This window comes from Xiphophorus maculatus, chromosome 5 (genome assembly GCF_002775205.1).
Source record: "Xiphophorus maculatus strain JP 163 A chromosome 5, X_maculatus-5.0-male, whole genome shotgun sequence".
Classification (NCBI taxonomy): Eukaryota; Metazoa; Chordata; class Actinopteri; order Cyprinodontiformes; family Poeciliidae; genus Xiphophorus; species Xiphophorus maculatus.
The window spans coordinates 30,321,712-30,345,499 of record NC_036447.1 but is presented as its reverse complement, the minus strand read 5'-3'; the positions used below and the strand labels follow the sequence as shown (position 1 = coordinate 30,345,499).

Genomic DNA, 23,788 nt, shown 5'->3' with positions numbered 1-23,788 from the left:
CCCACATAACAACAGGAGTCTTGCTGCCAAATGAAACATGGCCAAGAGATGCTTCATAGCTGCTGTAGTTGGAGTTACAGCTCTCTTTCTCAAAACAGTTGTTTTTTTCAGAAATATGACTAATCTATTAAAAAAAGCCTTTTGTAGAGAATGTCAGGGCACACTCACACAACCATTAACAACAAAAATCTTAACGAGTACTATTTTCTCTTTGGCCCATTGCCTAGAAATATCTTTCATGTCTGTTTTTCCCTTGTATAATGGAGAGCAGAGGCAGTGAACAGACAGCAGATCCAGTCAGTGTGGGCAGCGTCTGCAGCTTTCGCCTTTTATTGCTGCTATCAGGAGCTGACTCATACATCATTGCCCCAGGAGTGCTTTCTGCAGACATCACATTAAATGTCAGACCCTTTCTAAAGTCTCTTTTCTTCTCACTTATTTCTTTGAAAAGGCTCCCTGCATCTATAACATTCCTCATTGTGGTGTTCAAATCTCAAACACCGTTATAATTATTTTTAACCCAGCTCTATCTACAATTGTCATTTCTGTCTGCCCTGACATTCACAACAGAACAACTGACAGCATCCTGAGTGTTGCTAGGAGAAAATTGAATAGGAACCTTGAATTTAGATGCCCATATTCGCTCTAACTGACCAGGTGTACTACAACACAGCGTAAAAAGCCCTAAGTTAAACTCATCTATTTATTACTGTAACTTAATCTTAACGACAAAAAATGATACGTTTTAAGCATTGAAATGAATTTAAAAACAATCACAGAGAAGAAAAAAATTCTAATTGATAATTTGCTTTACAAACATCAGTGGTACCTCAGTTGCATCCCTACTAAAGATTTGTTCAGCTAAGACATTTTAAATTCTGAAGAGTGCCTACAGACTTTTCTGTTGAAACAATGACTTTCTGTCAAGATAGTAAGGAGTCAAGTACAATCAAACAGGTTGTTTGGGAGGCATGTTAGCTAAAAGCTATTTCTGTCCATTCTTCACAAACATATGCATTCAAAGTTTCCTTCAAAGAACAAGGACTTTCACTGGAACAGTGTACTTTGGTAAAGCCTGACAAACATTGTGTGATTTCAAAAATGGATCAGACCTGGTATGTGCCCAGCTGTGTAAGCTTGTGATGATAAACTCGTAACTGAGCGAATCCTGTTACACAACTGACACGGCAATAAAATCACTTAAAATAGTCAAAACTAAGGTTAAACTTATAAATAAAGATAAAAAATGTTTTAAATCCCTTTGGCTTTGTTTTAATATGTAGATAATACTAAACATAAGTTACAATGCTACTGTTGTTCCAGTACTGCCTGGTGTGTGGTCACATATCTGCTGCTGATATTTTAGGATGAGCTTTAGGCAGATGGGTTTTCTCTTCAGCCTAGTTTTCTTCATATAGTCACGTTTACATCTGCCTTCATGTTGTTTCAGGTAAGTAAAATTAACTATTGATCTGGTTAATGTAAAAAAATGCAACCATAGATCTTTGGTTTGGTCCACCTTTCTTTCTCTATTGTCACTTTAGCTAAATGAGAAACTATGGTGTTGCTTAATGGCACACAGTGGTAAAACCTAGAGTCCCTTTTGTGGACTTTTTGGTACAGCTTTAAGTCTGGACACAAACATTCTGCAGTCAAATACAGAACAACATTGCGTAAAATATTACTGTAAAGGTTTAAATTACAGTACTCAGATTAGGCCTGAAGTAAAAGGTTCAGGTCTCTTAGTGTACCAAACTGAAAGGGTTGAACCAGAACTCTTTGGTACAAACACATACTATTACCTTTGGTAAATGATGTTTACAGTAATGTTTTAATTTTACCAACACATTTCTTCTGACTAGAAGTAATATTAACATTTTGTTGCAGTCAAAAGTGCTGATAATCTAAAGGTTTGTGCCAAACAACTTAAAATGCATCATTTTGAGAAGATAATAATCCAAAATATATGACCACGTCAAGACAGAAATGATTCACCAAACAAAATCAACCTTCATCTCGGTCTCCAAACCTGCACCCAAAAGAAACAATGTGGCCTAGGTGAACAACAGAGAACATAAGAGAGTTTGTGCAAATAGGAATGATCAAATATCTTCCTCTGTGAGCTACAACCTCACATGTCACAGAAGCAAAAGAGCTGTGCTGTCGACAAAATATACAGTAGAATTAACTGCAGAATTTTTCAATAATTTGGAATGATTTATTAAAAAAATTATCTTATTGCTGAAAGTGAGTTTTGTCACATAAGGCATAAATGTGATTCAATTAAATGGTGGATTTTTGGTGTCAAATTATTGAATGTTTTTACCAGGGGTGTTAACATGTGTGGAGGGGAAAAATGACATAATCATGTCTATTAAACCATTGAGAAAGAAATGAACAATTGTTGTTGATGAGATTGTTGGAATGTTGGTTGTACTGTAGCTTAAGTTAAATGGCGATTTGCAGATAAAGTTGCTTCCTGTGATCAACTCAATCTTCCATATACCAAGATCACAGTACACGTCATATTTCTGTGATGCCGGCATAAGATATTTTAGAGAAAAATTTGAGACATTAGAAAAATGACTCACTGGTCTTTCATGCTCCAGAATTGATGACTTGCCAGGCTCATACTCAAAAATACTCTTGGGCTCTGCGCGGTACTTTCGTGTGTCCACTTTCCTGTCTGGAGGACCCCATTCATTCCTGGTGTAAAGAAAAGAGGAATGTGTCTCTCAGGAAACAGCCTAAGACTTCAGTAAAGACAAAGGTGAAAAGAAGATGGGCTTGGGGTTGATGCCATAGATCAGAAGTATAAAAGACATTCTTGTTTTGGGCCACATCAAGATAATGAATGTTCTTAAAGTGCCTGCTGTTCCAGAATTTACTGATAAAACCCATTAATAAACTGTTAAAATATTAATAAAAAGCTGTGTCTTCATTAGATAAGTATTTCTTAAGATTAAATGATCCTGAATACCTTTTTACACTGTTCAGTCACTCCAGGTTTTCATGATCGTTTTTGTGATTTTTTGCACTAAATATCACTGATTTGGTGGAGCTAATCTAGAAATATTTATCATGATTAGATTGAAATGAGATGAAACTAGGCTAGTCCATCAAATTTACTGCAGAGCAAGTAATGCAGGTGTGCACTGATCACACATTATGAAAAAGTTACCACTGCTTGTAGCAAGTTCGTCTACATAGGACCAGGACTCAGATACCAACCATACACATTGTAGTCAATTTGCAATGCCATGGCAGGAGTTAATGCACTGCATGTCAATGCCTAGCATGCAGTTATGGAAAGGATATTTTACAACAATAAGCTTAAGACTGAGTCAGACAATTTCACACTGCTGCAATAAATCCAACCCAGTTTCTCAGTAACACCCAGGTGTTTAGTAAGAGGACATCTCTCTTACATGTCTGTTGAATCTTTGTCCCGGTCGCTGTCTCTGGCCCTAAGCTGCAGGAGGGAGGGCATTGGCGGAGGTGGTGGGGGTACTGGGGAAGGTGAGGGCTCCCGAGGAACCCGCTGCCCTCCGTTGTCTGAGGGGCTTTTGGACAGAGGTCTATATGTGTGTGTCCGAGGAGGTGGGTGGGCCATGGTGGTGCTGTAGTCATCGGCTGAGGACAGAATGGAGGAGACAGTGGAGGGAGAGGTAAGGAGGGCAGTAAGGCAGAAAGGAGGAGACATGCAGGTCGGGAAGAAACGATAAGAGTATGAAACAGTTTTTTGTTCCTTGGAGAACAAGTCTCACCATTGTTTATGAAAGCATATGTTGCATTGTATGTGCCAGAGTAGTCATCATCTGGAGCAGAAAAGGTAAAAAGACGGATTGAGATACATGCAAACACATATTGTAAAGCATAAACTCTAAGAGTAACTAGCAGGCTTCACAATGACAGTAACACAGTGATGTCTAGTGTTTGTGTTTTGCAGAACAAGAGTGACAACTACTGTACCAATTTAAACATGATGTACACCATGTCTGTTCATGGGGAGGATGAACAGACATGTTCATCTTTATGAACACGTCTGCCTTCCCCAATCACTCAATATTTTACTGATTTACACATGAGTTCTAGTAGAATATATTTTCTAACTTGGGATTTGCATAAATGTATTGAAATGAATGACTGGGTTTTTCTATAATTTTCTGTGAGATGATGCTACTGCAACAGGAGAGTGAATTCATTATTTTCCGGTCTTCTAAGATGCATCTTTTGCAGGGGTGGCAGGAACTGTGAAGTGGCAGAGATCTGTCAAGTGGTAGAAGAAATGTATTGTGAAACTGTAGAGGATACTTAGAAGTGAATGGCATAGCTCCACTGGAAGACAGTGGGAATGTGTGCGTTTTCTATGTGCTGTGATAAAAGAAGCCTGAGCAGTTCAGTACAATTAAGCCTTGTGCTGACTATGTCTTTCTGTCAGACCCAGAAAATTAGAGCAGATTTCCCAGGACAGCTCCGAGTCTATTAGAGGGCTCTCGCTATCCCATCTCCGTTCAAGAGTTTCCTGCTCAAATCTAATGAGTTCTGGCTCTGAGATTGTTTAGGTCTTTGGTTTTAACAGGAACTGACAGGCAAAGATGCACCCCCCCCCCCCCCCCCCACACACACACACACACTTACAAACTGAATGCATACATGACCAACTCCTGTTCAAGCAGGCAAATCATCTGATCAAGGCACATAATGGGGACATCTTTCATGCTGTTCTGGTTTGGACATACCTGCTTTGTGAACTTTGTGAATCTGTTTGAACATAGTTTTGTACCAATCTTTTGGCCTGTCAACTGTCTGTGGAGAAAAACATCAAGAAACATTTTAAACAATTTGCTATTAAATGAAAAAAAAAATCAAATGTAAACTTTAAGTAAGCAACACACAAAGTTATTCCTGACAGAGTTATTATGAGGTCAGTCTGCAGGCTAATTATTTTCAGGCAGTTGAATCCCAGGAAAAAACTGAACGTGATAAATTATTCAGAAAAGCTAAATTATGCCAATGTGAGGCTTATGAAAATGCTGCACTTGCTTGGTGGAATATCTAATGACTTTAAAAATAAAGCATTTGAGGACTAGAAATGACATTTTCCACAATTTAAAAAATGTTTTCCTTTCCAATTCATTTTTTTTACTTTATCCTTGCAGTATGACCATGTTGTTTCATATTATGGATTAAAAAACATCAAGATAATTAACATTTCTCCTTCTCTTGTATTATATATACAAATATGGCTGTTGACATGGATATCAATGATATTTGGTATTTAAGTATATAAACCCTTATCTTTGTCTTTCTATAAATTGATACTGTGGCAGGTAGAATGGGAACCCCTCAGGAACCAAAATGTAACCACTATTTTAAAAATGCTGAAAAATACTATGACATTTTGTTCAAACTTTTAAGCAATATTAAAAAAAAATTTATTATCTGACCAAAAGAAAAAGAGTAGTTACAAAACGTGGTTTTCAAAGAGTCAATAATTTATAAAAGGTTGAAATGTATCCAAATCAATCTGGAACAATATAGAAATTTAATTGCCCGCTTATTAAATCATGAATTAGCAGTGAAGAAATTACTTAAATAGACAAAGTCTGACATATGAAGTGGGCAAAAGATCACAAAAGCAACAAAATATTCTTTGATCTAAAAAAATGTACAACAGACAATAAACAAACTGACGTCAATCAATCTGGTAAGGGACTCCAGTGAACCACAACACTGGCATTAGCCACAAGTCGAGAACACAAAGAATAGTTTCAAACTTTAAATGACGGGTCTGGCCACAAAAATTACTTCAAGACAACAAGAACAAGAACAATGTCTATAGCAAAACTTAAAACTAAAAAAACAACTGCTGATAAATAAAATCAGCAGTTGAAAATCTGAAACATTTAACTAAAAAAAGATAAACAGTTTTTTTTATTTCTCAAATATTCAAGTCAGTTAATAAATTATGAGTGAAACACAATTTGATAGAAGCTGATAAACTGTACAAATAAATACAGATGAGGTATAAACAATGCCTCTTGACACTTGCAGGGTGGCCATAGTTTTCTTGAAATGCAATAAATCTGAGTGAGCAGGTTTAGTTTTACACAACAGAGTAAAACCTCAGAAGATGTTGATACAAAAGCAAAGAATGGGCTCCCGGTGCTGTGCCGGGACTCGGCAGGAGAAATGCTTGTCTTTGTGTAAACACTATAGATCCAACAGCCTCTTCAAATAAGAGCTATCAAATGGCAAAGGGGCTTAATCCTTTCGTTATTCAGTAGCACTGAGCCCTGGTTCTGGATTCTGGAGGCGGCGCATGTAGCATTGGCAAGGATAAGAAACAGACCAATTACAGCTTCATTCTCCACGGTTACCGAACAGAGTGGCCACAAAAATGTCTGCTTGCTCACAAGGAGCATCTGGTTGTTTTTTTCTGTCCAACTTCTTTTCCTCATCTCTGTTCCAACTCTCCATTCTGTACCTCTGTGGTGCAGCATGTCAGTGGTCAATGCTTCTTCTCAAGAAGCTGACAACTGACGTGAAGTGTTAAAACATGAAAGCATGGAGAGGACACTCTTTCACAAGTAAAGAGCAACAGAGTAAGTTCATCTTCATAACTAGCACACAGAGAAAGAGTAAGAGATACTTTAACAAAGATAGTTGGACTCAGATGGGGCCTTTAATAAGGGGTCAGCAGTTCCAGACAGCTGAGAGTAATCCTCTCTATTTTAGCTGATCACATGAAGACAGCTCAAAATGGGTCAGAAGAAACTAAGGTTATGTCTCTGGACATGAGTAAAATAGTATTTAGGCTTTCTGGTCATGTGACCTCACCGTGCGAATGGCAATAGGGATGCCAGACTCATCCACAGGTCCAATGCCTTTGTAATGCGGGGCCTTAACGATGGACACCTTCTTTTCTTCTTCTGAGAAGCGAGCGAGGGGCACTGTGCTGCTGATGCTGGTGTGACCTGAAACCACAGACTCCCTGGTGACCGACTCACTGCCCTCTGATTACAAAAATGGAAAGAAGACAGACACGTAAATTAGTCTTTGTTAAAGTGAAGAAAATTCTTGTGTTTTGGTTAGGGGTGCACAGATAGCAGTTTTTTGGCCGATCTTCGATTACCAATCTTCATAAAGCCTGACCTGCCAATACCATCTTTTTTGTCTGAAATGTCACTAAGGATAGCAAGAAAGTCCCTGGATGGGTAACAGTAGGGTGACTATTGTTAACTGCAGCTGTGCAAACATGACCTGGTGGGCCAGTCAATCAGTCAAACCTCTCTCACGGGAAAGATCGGTGGATAAGATTGGCTTCATATACAAGTATCGGCTGACCACCGATCTCCCAAAATTGAGGAAATCGGCGCCAATAAATCCACTGGCCGATAAATTGGTCCACCCGTAGTTTTAGTCTTCTACTACCAAATATATTTACTTTCCATGCACTCATCAGGGACATAATGTGGATATCCTCTAATCAACCCAGGTTCAAACAGAGGCTTACTTTCAATAAATTTGGCAAAAGGTTATACAATGTCTTCAATTGACAGAATCAAAACCTGGTTCCTTTTCCTGAGTGGTAGACTGCAGCTGCCAGTTTCTCTCTGCTGGCTTAAAAAGGACTCACTAGACTAACGGACCAAAAAAAGGGGAGACTTCTCCAAAACATACTCATTTTAGATCCAAATGCTTTCAAGAGAAAGATTTAATGGTCAACTTACACTGAGCTATTTGGCCTCAATAATAACAGGTACGTTTTGAGGAGAAAATGTGAGGATCTCAAGTCAATCTTATGTTTTAAGTATAGTAGCAGCAACATCAGGCAGTGGGACTGCTTGGCTAACGGTGATACTGGTGGATAGAACAACGGCAGACGATCTCCACATTCATCAATTTCACTTCCAACCACTCGGTATACAGCAGAATAAATAAAGAATTGGGGCCAAGAACCCAAACACAGCCCAAAGATGGTACCAGGTCAACATAAAGCTTATGGGCTTCCTGAAGTACCAATCAATAATAAATTCAAGTGATTAATTATTTATCTAGATCCAGATCATTGTTTAGGCCTAATTGCAACTCCACTGATGGAAGTGTTAAGCTGAAGTCACTGATTTAGGCCTGACAGAAGGAATTTAGGTGAATCAATTTACCTTTAAGTGAGCTGACTAAACATAAAAAGAAGCTGACCAAAGAACAGTGACTCACCTGAGCTCCTGCTGTGTCTCTGGAGGCCTGTGTGGAGTGATGGAGGAGGAGGAGGAGGAGGATATGACGGTGGAGACATGGGCCTCTGTGGATAGCTGGTACTTCCATTCATTGCATGAGAAAGAACTTGACCCTACGAGTGACCCATAAGCCAGAAAAAGAAGCAACATATTAAAAACATTCTCAGCAATGTAAAACATTTGATTAAATGTTTAAACTCATAGAATAAGAGTAAAACACACAAAGATAACCTCTAAAGGATAAAAACACGTTGCACAAGTACAGTTGGACAAGTAACAACAGAAGAAATTAGATCTAAAGTTATTTACACAAATAACTAATTCAGTAACTCGCTATTGTTAGATAGGGAAGTCTGATTTATTGGAATTTTATGACAGGAAATATAAAAACACCAACCGTAAACAAAGACAACTCATTCACAAACATCTCTATTATAAATGAGTTAATGAAAGCAGGACAGAAGACATGGCCCGAGGAGAATGGGAGGCTTTGGTTAAAATAAATAAAAGTGCTCCCCCATTCAAAGAGACATTGAAATAAAATATTTAATCTGGCAAAGATATAGCAGTTAAAGTAACAGTGCTGGGGTTTCAAACCAACTGAGTCTTGTTCAGTACTATCTTCTGTTCATCTGGATCATTGTGGAAGGAAATCTAAATGTGTTAGCACTGTGGATATTCTCACTTCATTACCCTGATGGATGCTGCAAGTAGAGGATTCAGAATTACAAGTGATGGCACATTGCAAATCTGACCTCACACAATAGATGCAAACATAATAGCTCGGGAAATGTCAGATGAAGTAATGAAGCTAAAATCAAAATGGCTGTTGAGTTTCAATAACTGCCTTTTGTTGTAGGACTGTAAAATGAACGGACTGCTTTATGTTACGTACAGAGCTCTGCACATTTATTGGCACCTCTAATTAAAGTCAACTGAATTAAATTAATCTGTTTTTGGAAGTAACGTTATGTCACACTGAAAGAATCATGCAATGGCAATAGTACACTGCTACACTGCTGCCTATGATGTTAGGCAGCAGTGTAGCAGTGTTATACTTGATGTTATAGCCTGAGATCCAGAGGCGATCCGCTCATTGTGTGATGTGAGACGCCCCCCCACAAGATGCCGCCCTTGTCAGCATCAGAAACCATCCCTGCTCTGATCGATACAAAATTGAGCTAATTGGGTTCTTTAAATACTACAAATTTTGTGTCCAATCAGTTTGCTTGTATTTTTTTTTGTATCTTGTTTCCTCAATATGTAGATTTTGGAAGGGATTAAAGGAAGAAAAAACATAGCAAAATATTGCAAATTTATGACTAGGACACTGAAGCCAATAAATGTAAGAATATTGGCTAGAATATTTTAATGTGAGGAAAGTGAGTTGAGTTTGTGACTAACTCCATGCATGTGACATTGAAAAAAGAATTATTGAAAATAATCTGCTGGTAACAGCTTAAAATAAAGTGCTTCAATCTGCTTGATTGGAAAGGTCAGTGTAGCACATTAATAACAAGAGGCTCTTAAATTAACATTCTGGTTGAGCTTTATTAAACAATCTTTTAGGAATCAAACTATCAGGACAGAAAATGACTTCTGCAATTTGAATAATAGTGTGAAAAATGTTTCATCTTCAGTTCCAACAGCTGTAATGTGATCCTGCAGTGGAGTTTTTATGTTAACACAATGCAATACAATGCTCTTTTGTTTGGCTTAGTCTCTTGCTAGACTCAAAACGTTGTATTTCCCCAGACAAACAGTAATTACTAACTAAGGGCAACTGTTTTGCTTGGTGAATTATCATCATGTTGGGCAACTTGCCAGCCGACATCACCACAGAGATAATCGTCACATCATAGTCATCTGCTATGTTTACAAGCTGGGACGAACTCTGGAGAAAAGCAGTTGTTAAGTACCACTGTGGATCATCTCCTAGGTCATTATGAGGAAGATAATAGTTCATGTCAGTGTCGTGGCAGGCCGTACATAATTCAAGGTTCGTCAAAGCTCATCAGGAAACTCCTTGTGTTCCTTACTGATAATGTTTTTCATCCTCACTCTTGCAGAGTGAAACCATTTTAACTAGTTTGCCATTGGATGATCAATAGAACCATGCAATAAATGACAAATAAAGAATATTATTTCAGTAATCAGGACAGATGGCATGAGAGGACAGAAATTTCTGCTAAGTTTAGGAAAGTGACTCAGCCACCCAGGAAGACAATACATCCGTTGTATGCTATTATGGTCTCCTTGATGTTTTACAAGTCACAGGATCTAAAACACAAGTTAGAAATTAACACCTGAAACATATGTTATGCTTTTTGCCTCTGTCAGTGGGGGACGGCCATTTGATCCATCATCTAACTTTTTTTGAAGCTGCTTGTCAAGGGATATTTTGTACTTCATACACATGTTTTACAATTTCAGCTTTGAATATTCAGATTAACACCATTGATGTCCATGTCATATTTTACCCTGTAAAAACATATTTAAATTTTTTTATTTTACCCCTCTAGGGGGTCTTTTTTTGTGGGCTCTAGTGTCCCTTATATGACAGTGGGCTGACAGGAAACGGGGAAGAAGAGGGGGGAAGACATGCGGCAAATGTCGTCGGGTCCGGGAGTCGAACCCCCGATGGCCGCGTCGAGGACTCAAGGCCTCCAAATGTGGGTCGCGCTAACCACTACGCCACCGCGGCACGCCCACATATTTAAATTTTAACCCCATTTTGATTTTTTTTGTCATCAAGCTTGCTGTGGTCGTGCTCTTGCTCACCAAATAGAGCTAATTTTATTCTGAAATACGACAAAAGAAAAAGGATGCTGAAGCTGACATTAACCTAAAGCCGACATGAATACATCCACATAAGCATAAAGAAACAACACTGAATTGAATGTTGACATCTAATAAGTGAGGAGCAGTTAATGGTTAGTGGAAGTAAAATAAAAATGAAAAAAGAAATGTAGCAATCACACACATTTTTCAGTTTAGTCATTCAAATGATTAGGTGGGAGAGAAGGGACACTTTTTTAATGTAATGAAATGTTACAGAGGTGGCTTGTTCAGATAATTACATTAGTGACAGTAGCTGCTGCAGCAGTAGAGCCCACAGAGGTTGTTAGCACATCATCAGGCCCAGCAGTGGATATGTAGGCAGAGACATGGCTGAGCGTGGGCGAAGGCGTGGGTGAGGCGCCAGGTGAATCCAGGCTACAGATCTGAAGCTCATCAAGCAGACCCGTCGTGGATGACGAGTAGTGGCTGAGTGCCGACACTGTCACGGGGGAAGTCGCCGGTGACACACAGCTACCAATGCTCATGTTGCTGAAAGCGGCAACGCTCTGCCCACTGATTGCTCCAGTTTTCATAACAGCTCTGCTAGGAACATACGGGGTGGGTGATGATAAGGCCTTGGGCATTAAGCTGGATGGGTAGTCGAGTGATTCGGAGCTCTGGCAGCGACAGGGGGAGTGCCGTGCTGAAGGGTCAGGGGAAGGAGGCCCCTGGTGTTGGAGTAAGAACAAATTGGTGGGAAAAGGAGGAAAGGAGGCGAGCGCTTAGTTACATCACTTATTAGCCAGGAAGTCAAAAGGCTTAGGGTGGTGTGGCAAAACAATTCACGGTTGGCTGATGATAAATTCAAGCTGCAGCAATGTCTTTCAAAACATAAAAAAGGCTGTAAATTAAAGATGCATCATTAGTATAAGTTTAGTGATGAACAGCAAGTGATTCTTCCTGTCAATGAGATAAATATCTAATAAAAGAAACATTTGGTTTATGTCACACATACAGTAAACATGATTACATATCACAGTTTTGTTGGCCAAATGGAAGCATCAAGACTAGACAACTAAAGCACAGCAGACAAGTTGTATACAAAACCCATCAAAATACATTCCACTTATTTATAAAGAATGTCAAAAGAAAACAGTTGACTTTTTACCTAGTGATCGGAGCTCAAGTACTGGATCAGGATCCCAATCTAGGCATGTTCAACTGACTGGTATTGAGAGTCCTTGACAGAGTTAAACTACTGTTACCTGTTGCTACAATGTCTGTGAAGGTATGTCTGCTTTTATGATGTTCAAAGGACTAATTTATTTTGAACTTTGTTTAAAGGCAAAATACTAACAAGTCAAATTAAAACAGAGCTATATGTTAAGATTAGCCCAGTGATTCAACAAACAGCTCTATACGAAAATGTCCTCAGCAGGAAAAATTGGTGTACTTCTTGAGTCTTTAGAAAAATAATGGTAAGGCTATGAATGTTTCTTGTCATGTTTTGTCAGATCTTGATCAGCTTACTTAACCCCATGTTGGAGCAGCACATTAAGGCTGTTAACTGTAGAAGCTAAAAGGATATGGTGTTGTTCAGAACATCACATCTTGAGTCAATGGGTATAATACTGATGAAATATGATGTTATTTGGGGCTCTGGTTTTGGCAAAAGGCTAATCGTAAATGACTTGGACCACGATAAGTGACAATAATACTTGATCAGGATATCTCTACTTTATCACATAGGCTCTAAATTTGGTATTTGACAAATGGTACCTTGACCACGTTTTGTGTAAAATCATCTAACGCAAACAAATGTGTAGCCATTTAGTCACTCTTGATGCTACCAACGTCCAAACACTCGTGTTTGACTGCAAAGACTAAGTAGTCACTGAGGATCTTGCTCTAATTACACTTCATAGTCAGGTATGTACCAACAGTTGTGCAGGCGAAGGTCTTGGTGGAATAGTAGGAGGAGGCATTGTCATCTTCACTTGCGTTGGGGCTGGTGTTGAGGTCTGATCTGGATCTTGATCTGGAACCTTCACCTCCACTCTTGGACTTGAAGCCAAAGCTGCTGGATTTTTTAGATTTTCTGCATTTAAGTGGACATAAACTGAAGCAGTCTGTGATGGGGTTTGGGGTGTGTTTGAAACCATTTGTGGAGGTGGAGAAGATAGTGAGAGGGAGCCTGAGGTCAGGATCTTGGAATGGGGTTCAAATTGAGGGTTAAAGTGATCAGGGGGGTCAGGGATAGTGACAGGGGTTAGCTTAAGTGAAGAAACCTTACGTTTCTGTGTGCTGGTAGTGGCAGAGGCACTGAGGTTGCTCATATTATTTGCAGCTGTGGACTGATTAACCTGCTGTACTGAATTTCCACTGGTCTCTGAGTAAGAGTAAGAGGATGTGCTGCTAACCGTGTAGGATTCTTTTAATACAGCTTTGTCGTTCTTTGTGAATGTTAGCCTTCTAGAACTTAAGTCATTAGCCAGATCAATGATTGAGTTGAATTCCGGTGGATTGGTGCCAATGGACAAGAGGTTAATGCTCTCTCTCCTGGGGGGTGGCTGTGGCAAGTGACTGACATCCTTGTTAGCCAATCAGAAGCAGAAGCCGGCGTAAGTTCAAACAACAAGAATAGGAAAAATAATCAGCACAACTAAATCTATTATGACGTTGTTTCAAGAATGTGCTTACGAATCCAAAAATGATTTTGCAGGATTTACTCATTTTCAACTATAATGGATTTTTACCACCCAAGAACACCAAGAGTCAAAGACAATACAAAAGGTTTTCTTACAAACTGTAGTAAGTTAAATATTTCTAAAGCCAGCGTAGAGTATGAGCAGATTACCTGTGTGGGAGACTTTTTGTCCTGTAGGTTGGGTCTGACACTCCGAAATCCTTTGGCAGCAAGAGATGAACTGCTGGTATCTCCATTCTTCAAAGCATCAGTAACACTGCGGGACCGCCAAGAATCTGTAGATTATAATAACATGCTTTGGGGGGTGCTTTACTTTACATCTGTTTAGTTATATTAGAGATATTTAATAGTTTATTCGATCATGTTTAGATCTGCACAATATACAGTATTAGGAATATGTTATCATCGTAATATTAGTGTGTGCAACATTCACATCATAAAGGTCTGTTTGAAGCCAGCTGGACAGAGTCTAACAGCAGCAGAAGTTCACCCTGGACAGTAACGATTTTGCCCAAAATGCTAAAGGTCACAGACTAATGGAAGCACAGATGCGAACAAGAGGAAAAAAGAAAGCAGGCGTTATGGCCAGGTTGGTGGCTAGATATGGGTCGGTATGGAATTATGACAATATCAGGGATTATGACAATACCTGATAACCTTAGGTAAAAATGCCATGGTTTTGCAGTATCATGCTTTTATGATTACAGCTCTAAAATGTATTATTTTGCATTTTCTTTAGCTTGCTTTGATGTGAATGCATAAATGATTTGATTCTTAAATATCTGCTCAATTGTGGGCTGATCTTCAGCCTCTGACATAACCTGTTGCTGCCAGAACCACCAATGTTCTAAAAGAACAGATAGGACAGACGTGAATTTAAATGAAATTTCATATTAGCCTATTACACAACTTAGCTATATCAAGCTAACATCTACTAGAAGAACTGCGTTTCCATTGCTTTGACAGATAAGACAAATTAAGTTATACTGCTCAACAACAGTTGTCTTTATATTGGCGTAATGTATCAGGTTGGGAGTTCTGTGGGAAACACTCATAAATTGTCTGAATGAAGGAATTTGTCACTGTAAATGTAGGGAATTGCTACACTTGACAATAAAATTTCAACCATTTGTGGACAATCACAGAATACACACTGTACCCCTGAGTATGTTGGAGCAGTTTTATGTTTTGTCACTCTCCCTCATAACTGCCTAAAAATAAAAAAAGAACAGGGTAGAGTGAAAGGAGAAAATGAATGCAACAACGTAAGAAGAAATTGTGCACAAGAGAAGAAAAATCACATCAGTTTGGCAGTATTTTTGATATTTAAAACAAAAAATAATCAATATTGACTATAAAATGCTTATAAGTTTTTCAACCTCTCAGCCAGCCCTAATTCAAGCTATCTCTTGAAAATTTCTGTATATATCGCAGAGGGAAAGAAAGAAAAAAACTACAATATTTTTTTCCAGTATTGTGCAGACCTACTCATGTTCATTGATGAGATTGTTTTCACCAGAAAGTCCAGTCACTTACCAAACTCTGCTGAGTGAGAATCATTAGCTGGGAAACAGAGAAGAGTAAACATAATAAGTAATGTCTCTATGAGTGGCTGGGTTGTATTACGTCCCTAAAACAGTGGATGAAGGAAATATAATGACATGTAAATAAGCAATCAGTTCACAAACTACAAGAATGTTGAGTGCTTCATAGACACACACTGTGGTGAACAAAGAGATGTAATATCAGAACATACCACAGACAACAGAAAATCAATTCATTTTATATTACACTAATTTTACTATTGTGATACAGTTGACTATATGACAGTATTGGATATAAAATTTAAATTTGGATAACATACTTAATAATAATCGTATTGTTCACATGTGAAAATCTGCCTCTGGCTTTTTATGGTGGTTAAAAACACAATATATGATGAATACAATTTTAAAAATTGCTGTTTGCTTTAAATCTCTGTGGAACAAGAAACCACAGAACCCAAACTCAGTGTTTTGGGCTCAATCACAAAGTTGCAATAACTTGAGAAGATTGGTTCATGTGAATATCATTTAAGCAAAACCTCATCTGCTACAGACAACCCATCACCCGCCAACAAAAAATCTGGTTAATTCCTTTTTCTGTTTTTTAAATTCCTAAATTACAAAAGATACAATGCATTAACATTTCCACATCAGGATGAAGACCACAACACGATACAAGAAATAAAGTAGAATGTGGATGGTCTTTAGAGCAGCCCATATCCTGCCCTTTAATGTTCGCAACCACACCGCAAAAAAAAAAAAAAAACAGGTTAAACTAACAAAAATTAAGTGTTAATTGTGGATGCAAAACTGTCCACAATACGTTTATTACTTATTTTACTTAATTTATTATGAAGGAAATATCATTAATTTCCTGATTTTAGTAAATAGTCTCATTGTCCTACAGCTGTGCAGTACTGTTAGACTCTACCCCACTAAACAAAGTTTAAAAAAAAATTATTCAGAAAGAATTTTCTGAAGTCAAAGTTAAGATGATGTACTATGTTTGTGGAAAACAATTGGACTTGTCAGGAAACACAATTATTATTTACAGTTTTAGACTAAATATACAGTAAATAAAGACCTTACTCATAAATAAAGACCTTACTCATATTTGATAAATGTTTTTCAATTAATTAATTTTATGGTTAAGGAGCAATATCTACCAGTGCCAGAAAAAGCTAACAGTTATATTTAGTATTTATTATTACATTTATGATTAGATCTCATCATGTAGCTGCAATAAACAATCCAGACTCTCCAACCCAGTACTAAGCTTAAACACCTTCCATATTCACACATGGACAAAATAGTGGGTACTCTCTGCTAATGAAAGAAAAAGAAAAAACACAATGGTCACTGAAATAACTTGGAACAGACAAAAAAAATTCTAAAAAAATAACCAATTAGAATCAGACATTACTTATGAGATGTGGTTCAACCAAATCATTCAAAAAATGAAAAAAACACAACAAAAGAAATAGGCCTTTAATAATAATGGTGTTTCTGATTCAAAAAAGGGCACAAACTGATGGTGGAAGTGCAGAAACTGTGATTTTTAAAATGTATTATTTGCTATGATTCAACCATGTCTGAAAAGCTATGGTGAGGTTGTAAAGTGCTTCAAATATTAGAACTGCCACAGGCCACTATTATTAGAAGTGTAGCACATAATTACATTTAGCACATTTCTGTTTAAATTACACAATGTGTTTTACAAATAAATTGAACACGGCACCAGCAAGACATGTAGATCCATGTGACCATTTTAGTCAACTTTAAAAAATGTGTTATAAAAATTTGAATTATAGTTTAGTTAGAAAGCCAAGCATGCCAATAAAAAACATCTAAGCAAACTACCATGCAATATCTTAGACATATTTTTGCTGACTCCAACCCCTTGAATAAGCTAGTTTTATAGTGTAGCAAAAAAGTTTCTCACTCAAAATTTAAACATCTGTGTGTTTGCGAGTGTTAGTACCTGTGGACAAATTTGGTGAGCTCTGGACCCTCTTCATTGGAGAGAGTATGAGTGACAAGGCCACGCTTTTTCTCACAATTCCTCCGCTATCTGAGAATTCCCAGCCAGGCCCGTGATCAATGAGCCAGAAGCAGAAGCAGAAGCACACATGCACATGCAAGGTCGCAAAAACAACACACCAAAACACAAATATGCACACACACACAAAAAAAAATTGCAGTTAGAGCAAAGCACATGCATTTGAAGTGCTTACTTTATTTCAATGCATGCCAGCTATTTGGTTCTGCTGTAAGTATTTCTTGCAAGATTTAACATCCTTCGGTTTGTTTTGGTTTATTAGGTTTTGTTTACTTGCCAGGACATAAATTCAAGAACACGATTGGTTTATATGCAGGGATCCCAGATCCTTCCAAATTAGGTCAGCAATATTCAATGACTGCTTAGAAAAAATCTTGATCTTAATAATACTAATACAGTTCTCAAACAGTTACTGTACGTAAACAGAAACATATTTATCTTTACATGCTAAAACATACTAGGTTACCTTTTAATTTTTGCTAATTACATTCCTGTTAAACAACCTCACTTCCTACAAATACAGATGGATATTGTAATTTTTTCTCTGCAAAATCATTATGTGCAAAGCTATTTTACTGTTACCCTTTACACTACTAACAACGGTCCATTAATAAACAGAGTCAGGCGCCCCAGGTAGGCAGACACAGATACATGTTATGTTGAGACGTGTAGTTAATAGATTACTGATTAGTGGCTGACAGAGCTTTGAACAGTTATTATATATTGAAAACATAACTTTTCACTAGTGTCAGACTGCCTTTACAAAAGCTGTACAAAAAGTAATGCACAAAAAAAATACACTTTTTTATATTCATATTGACAACAATATTTATGCTTGTAAAGTAAAACAAAAAAACATCTCACAATAAAAAAAATATTGATCCAACTTTGTCAAGCATCAGTAGGTTGATTCCACAGTCTTTAAAACTATTTGCATGTCTGTTTTTGTGTTCATACCTGTATTCATACTGAAGAGCACTTCTTACTGATCTACTGCAGGGGGACACACTGTCCTGGAAAACAAACAAGACTATTAAGGGAAAAAGTCCCAACACAAATAATTTTGAAGCATGAAAACATTGGTCTCTTTATACAGACACACAGTCACAGCAAAGGATCAACTCCATCATATTATAATTTAATAATTTGGTAAGCCAAAGAATTTTATGGTCATAAACTTTACCAAGAAAGAGAAAACATGAGTCAACCCCCAAACACTGATAGATGCTCTTAAAGGTACAGCCTTCTGGGTTCTTCTTTTTACAGTTGGATTTTGGCAAGACACAATCAACCAGAAATACTGTGCATTACTCCTGTCATAACATTGTTTTAATAAGAGTTACATACTACTGCTTTCAATATATGGATTTATTTAGGATACAAGTGGTAGCTCTACAACATTTACTACAACCCGTTAGGGTTTCAAAGTTACACATTTCTGAAAATATGAATGATGAGGGCTGTTTTTACAGAGTGGAGTATTCACAGGCAAATGCCAATTTGTATGTAAAAAGTGGAAACAATGTTGCATGATTTACGTGATTTAAACCATTCACTGTACTTTCTAAATCTCAATCAAGACAGACATCATTCACACACGGCATTAACGTCAGCCCTAAATACAAGTGTGAATGCTCTCCTAACGCACCAATGACTGTTTCCCTCTGGCCACCTTCAGAGATGGCCATGGACATTAGTTTGCATTTTTGTTTCATAGTTTGAATTCAATAAATTCAATAAATCCTAAAACAAGCAGCAGAGTCATTACCGAGAAACGGCAACAACAAAAACCAAAACGTTTTTGTAAACAGCATTGAGCTAGTCTCAGCTAGTCTAAAACAATTAAACAGACGTCTGTTATCCTCAAAAGATAAGGTTTATTTTTTAGTTGCCTTTTTTTTTTTTACTTGCTGAATCGCCCCATTCATTTATTTTTTTTAAACCAGATACTGTGGGGGTGAGCAATTTTTCTCTGCACTATGCAACATATTATTTACAAAATTTCTTTTTATGTGGAAAAGCCCAAAATATTTATTCAGAAATCTTTATTTGTGTAGCATATTTGCCATCAGAAGGATTAGGGGTTAAAATCTTTCATCTTTGGTCAAGTCAAGATTTTTTGAATAACACATTTCAAAGTGATTTATATGATAGATACATAATACAGTAACTAAAAACAGTCAAACATTATATTTTAGTGACTGAGTGCTCAAACTGGGATGTTTAAAGTCCCTATCTTTCATACTCTTTTACCTCTCTCATACTGCATTTGTTTACCCATACAACTAAGCTTATCATGTTTTGCAGATAGAATAACTCCACAAAAATCTGAAGCAGAGACACATTTACCATATTGATGTCAGAATGAAAAAGTAGTACAACTGATTAAATGCGTTTTAAGATGTAATGAAAGCAGATCAGGTGATGTCTTTTTTATCTTTACAGAAAGTAATGCAGGACACTTTTTTATATACATACTGGTAACAGTATTTGTGCTTGCAAAGTAAAACAAAAAACATCTCACAATAAAAAAAATTATCCAACTTTGTCAAGCATCAGAAGGATAATTAGGATAATAATCTTTAAAACTATTTGCATGTCTCACCATCCTTTGCTGTGATGTGAATATTAACTGAAGCTTAATGCCAGGTGTGAATGGTTACTGTTTAGCTTGCCTACTCACATCTGAATTAGTCAGAGCATTTGCTAGTGTCTGACCTGAACCGGGTTAAAGAGAGAAATAATCCTAATTCCAGGTCCTGAATACTGAATGGTAAATCAGAGGTGAACCAGCAACCCACCAGATGCAGGATGAATCCAAGCCTCCTGAGCCACAGTCACCACTTAGTGTGAAAATCACTGCAAAGTGTTTAAAGAACAACCGATACACATACAGTATAACCTAACTGGGAATAATATTGATGTAGATTACTAGGTTGGGTCTAGCTTCATGAAGCTATTTTCCTTAAACTGTAGCTGAAAGGCACATGATTAATGTGTGCAGGGTATACTTCAAAAGCTAAAGGCCAGAACACACATTGCATTGCTGACTGAGAACATAATACATAATGTCATCATTATGACATATGATACTCACAGCATCAACTGTGGGTTGATGCTGTGGGTTTGGGGCACAAACAAGCAGCATCAACTCTATCGGCTGCCAACATGCATGTCTTTCTGTAAATAACATGGAGTGATTATTAACATTGCATTACCCTGACACAATAACACAATTATTGATGTAATGTTTGTACATGATCATATGAAGGAATTTCCAGTGTTAATGTGTATAACTTCAGGTTCTCCAAAACATTATTTGCCGCTGTAATGTTGGACCTTTAAATAAATGTATTGTGGAGCAGAGAGATTTTTTTAATGTTGTGCTTGAGCTTGCACACTTTAAAGAACAACCGATACACAAACGTTTAAACTGTCGTCACGTATTTTCTTTCCATTAGTCAATACCGAGACATGATGTGCATGAAAATAATAGTGATGTTGCACTACAAATTACCTCCATGCCAATAAATAGAAGCAGCAGGGATTTTCTGTAATGATGACAGAATGTACTCAGCACACACTCTATGACAAAGAATGACAAGTATTTCCAGACTTTGCTGCAACACTATGACACCCTGGGGCCTAATTTCACTTTGACAAGTAAAGTGCTAATAACCACACTTGTCATTGGTGTTTATTTTGGAGCAGGTATGTAAACGTATCATGACATGAATGTATTGACCCCTAGTATTAAGCTGCAGCGATGAGTGGCACTGGATGGATGGCAAACTATTCTCATTTATTTGATCAGGATGACAACTTTCCAGACTGTCATCAATTAGACACAGTGGCCATTTCTGAGATACGACTTCTATCCTTCTAGCTCAGAAGGATAGAACAATAAGGTATATTTATATATTACACTTGGAATGAAAACAGAAAAATTAACAACACCTCTTTAAATTGTACATTTCCTTACTTTACATTACTTTATATACTTTTCATACTTTCACACAGGGAGTGTTTGCAAGCTTCACTCTCATACCTGGTTTCAAAAAGTGTCAGTGTAAGACACACTGATCATTGGAAACGTGCAAACGAGCAGCTGGATCACAAAGCATGTGGGCACTAGATGGTTCAGTTGGTAGAACATCCACAGCATGAGCAGAGAAGAGGTGTAACATTACCAAAAACTCACATTATGGAACGAGACACGATACCGACGTCACGTGAATGAGACAGGATGACATTTTAATATTACTTTTTCAAATCAATATAAACTCAACAAACTGAGGTCTTTCTTTTTTCCCCCCTTCCTTGAGACCTTAGGTCAATGATTCAACTATGCCTGATTTGCAGTGTAATATTTACTGTTTCCCAGTTGCTATTGATGGAATGTGCTGTAATAGTGATGTAGTTCAATGTACTCCTAAGATGTTCAGTGATGCTTTCTACATCTCTCACCATCTGAACAACGTGCAGTGCTAACATGTTATTTGTGTCTTTCACTCTGTTGCCATTTATCGGTTCTACTGGAAGCAAAAATGCAACCAAACTGCTGATTTAAGAATAGTTCTATTACAACTTCATCAGGCAAAGTCATGCCGATCATAACTGGCTGGTGCTCGCAACATCGAGGTCACCTCAACAAGAAACCCTGAGAAGTTCCAATATTGCAAGCTGTTGCACGACAGTTAGACTAGAGGCTGTAGTCTTTGAATCCATTATTATCCTGGTCCAATTCCTGGCCTGTAGCAGTTTGCTGCTTGATTCATCTTCTCTTTCCTCCCTATTACCTGTCCAGTTGCTGCTAAATTAAGGCCACATGTGCCTAAAAAATCTTCAGAAAAAAAAAAAGTTGCCTCTGGAGTACTATTATTTTTTTCCTCACTATGCGACAGCTTCAAGATGCAATCAACACCCAGGTTAATGATGCTACGTCTAGAAAAATTTTAGATCTCCATAAAGTCAGAAACAACAGGATATTCTCTGTCCTGGAAACCTGACTGTAACTCAGCCCAGTCAACTCCACAATAAAAAAAAAATATATGGAAGAAACAAACTGCATATATGTGCATGCACACACATACAACCCTAACTATTACTAGTACATGCCAAACCCTATACGTGACCTGAATTCAATTCACACCTTAATCCTAAAACTGAGTAACCCTAAAACAGCACTTCCTTTTTCAGTGCCAGGATTTTGGGATTCATAAGCAACAGCATAATGTAGCATTTGCTGAAAAAATTGGGTTTACAAGTTCACAAATGCTAAAACATCCAGACACACATATAGTCTATTTCAACTTTAAGGGATATTATACTACCTTGTATTCATCACCTTGACACATACTCTAAGCTTAACCACTTGCCAAACCCAATCCCTCACACTAACCTTACCGTCAAAACTTGAATGATTTACATTTTACTTCTGACCAAAAAAATGGAGATATGTCTCCGTAACATGGCTGTAATTGATTTAGGTCCCCACAACATGAGCAACCCTCAGCCACACACACCCACATACACGCACACGGTCACACACACAAGAGTAAATCATGACTCTGGCGTCGCAGGCTGTCTGCATCCAAATGATGGTCAGATTATGAGCAGCATCATGTTTCTTTGAGACAGATCCACGGCGACACAGCAGCTGCGACCATGGTGTAACGTTCGGGCAGCACACTTGAAAGAACCGGTCCAGCTTTAGAGAGCTTCCCATTTGTCCACACAAACTTCAGAAAGTCTTTCAAGAAAATCTGTGCAACCCTTTATAGAGTCAGTGGAAGATGTTTTTTTGAAGTGCAAAACAATTTATTTTGCTTATCAGTGAGTGGGATAAATGTTTCATTATTATGCAGCTGATATATTGCCAACATGTTCATGGCATTATTTATAAGAAACGAAGGAGACACGAGTGTTGAGAGCAAAATTAAACTCTCTACCACTTTAAGTTTAAGATACATGAAATGTACTTTCTAATGAGAGACTCATTCCTTCTAGTTTGCTGCTCAAAATCCATTTGGAATTGCAAAGGTCAAAGCATTTGGTAGGTCCACTTCCATGTCTGAAAGTTATTTTTTATTTTCTTACTTGGTTTTTCCACTGTCTATAATTTAGACATTGGTGGGCCACTCTGGAGACTTGTGTGGATATAATTACTGACTGTAATAGCAGAGGGGTTTGCAAATACACAAGTAGGAGATTTAAGCCAAAGAAATCTGTTAAGTGCAACCTCAAACCATCAAGATCCATTAATCTGCTGAGACCTGACTGCATATGTCTGTACTAAAAAGCTTAACTTCCAGTATCAGACCTCTTAGTAACTATGCAGGAGAAAAAAAACAAACATATTTTAGTATCTAACAGTCACCACAGCCTAATACCTGAGGTTTTCCTGCTACAGAGATGTGGTTATTTTTTTAAAAACCATTGGAATTTTTGTTTT

At 37.6% G+C, this 23,788-nt stretch overlaps 1 protein-coding gene across 3 annotated transcripts in view; it reads right to left on the bottom strand.

The window, feature by feature from the left end:
• sorbs2 (sorbin and SH3 domain containing 2) overlaps positions 1–23,788 on the bottom strand; it is a 57,245-nt gene that overhangs the window by 21,132 nt on the left and 12,325 nt on the right. For 2 of the 3 annotated variants that reach the window (XM_023334373.1, XM_023334374.1), the window contains exons 4-14: positions 18,292–18,347; positions 17,257–17,346; positions 15,268–15,294; positions 13,882–14,006; positions 12,962–13,615; positions 8,224–8,356; positions 6,844–7,019; positions 4,743–4,809; positions 3,768–3,818; positions 3,429–3,633; positions 2,592–2,706 (exon numbers count right to left, since the gene is read on the bottom strand). In XM_023334373.1, coding sequence (XP_023190141.1) covers positions 2,592–2,706; positions 3,429–3,633; positions 3,768–3,818; positions 4,743–4,809; positions 6,844–7,019; positions 8,224–8,356; positions 12,962–13,615; positions 13,882–14,006; positions 15,268–15,294; positions 17,257–17,346; positions 18,292–18,301 — 1,653 coding nt within the window. In that variant the 5' untranslated portion in view covers positions 18,302–18,347. Of the gene's footprint in view, positions 1–2,591; positions 2,707–3,428; positions 3,634–3,767; positions 3,819–4,742; positions 4,810–6,843; positions 7,020–8,223; positions 8,357–11,323; positions 11,753–12,961; positions 13,616–13,881; positions 14,007–15,267; positions 15,295–17,256; positions 17,347–18,291; positions 18,348–23,788 lie in introns of all 3 variants that reach the window. The other variant, XM_023334372.1, reaches the window with a different exon arrangement.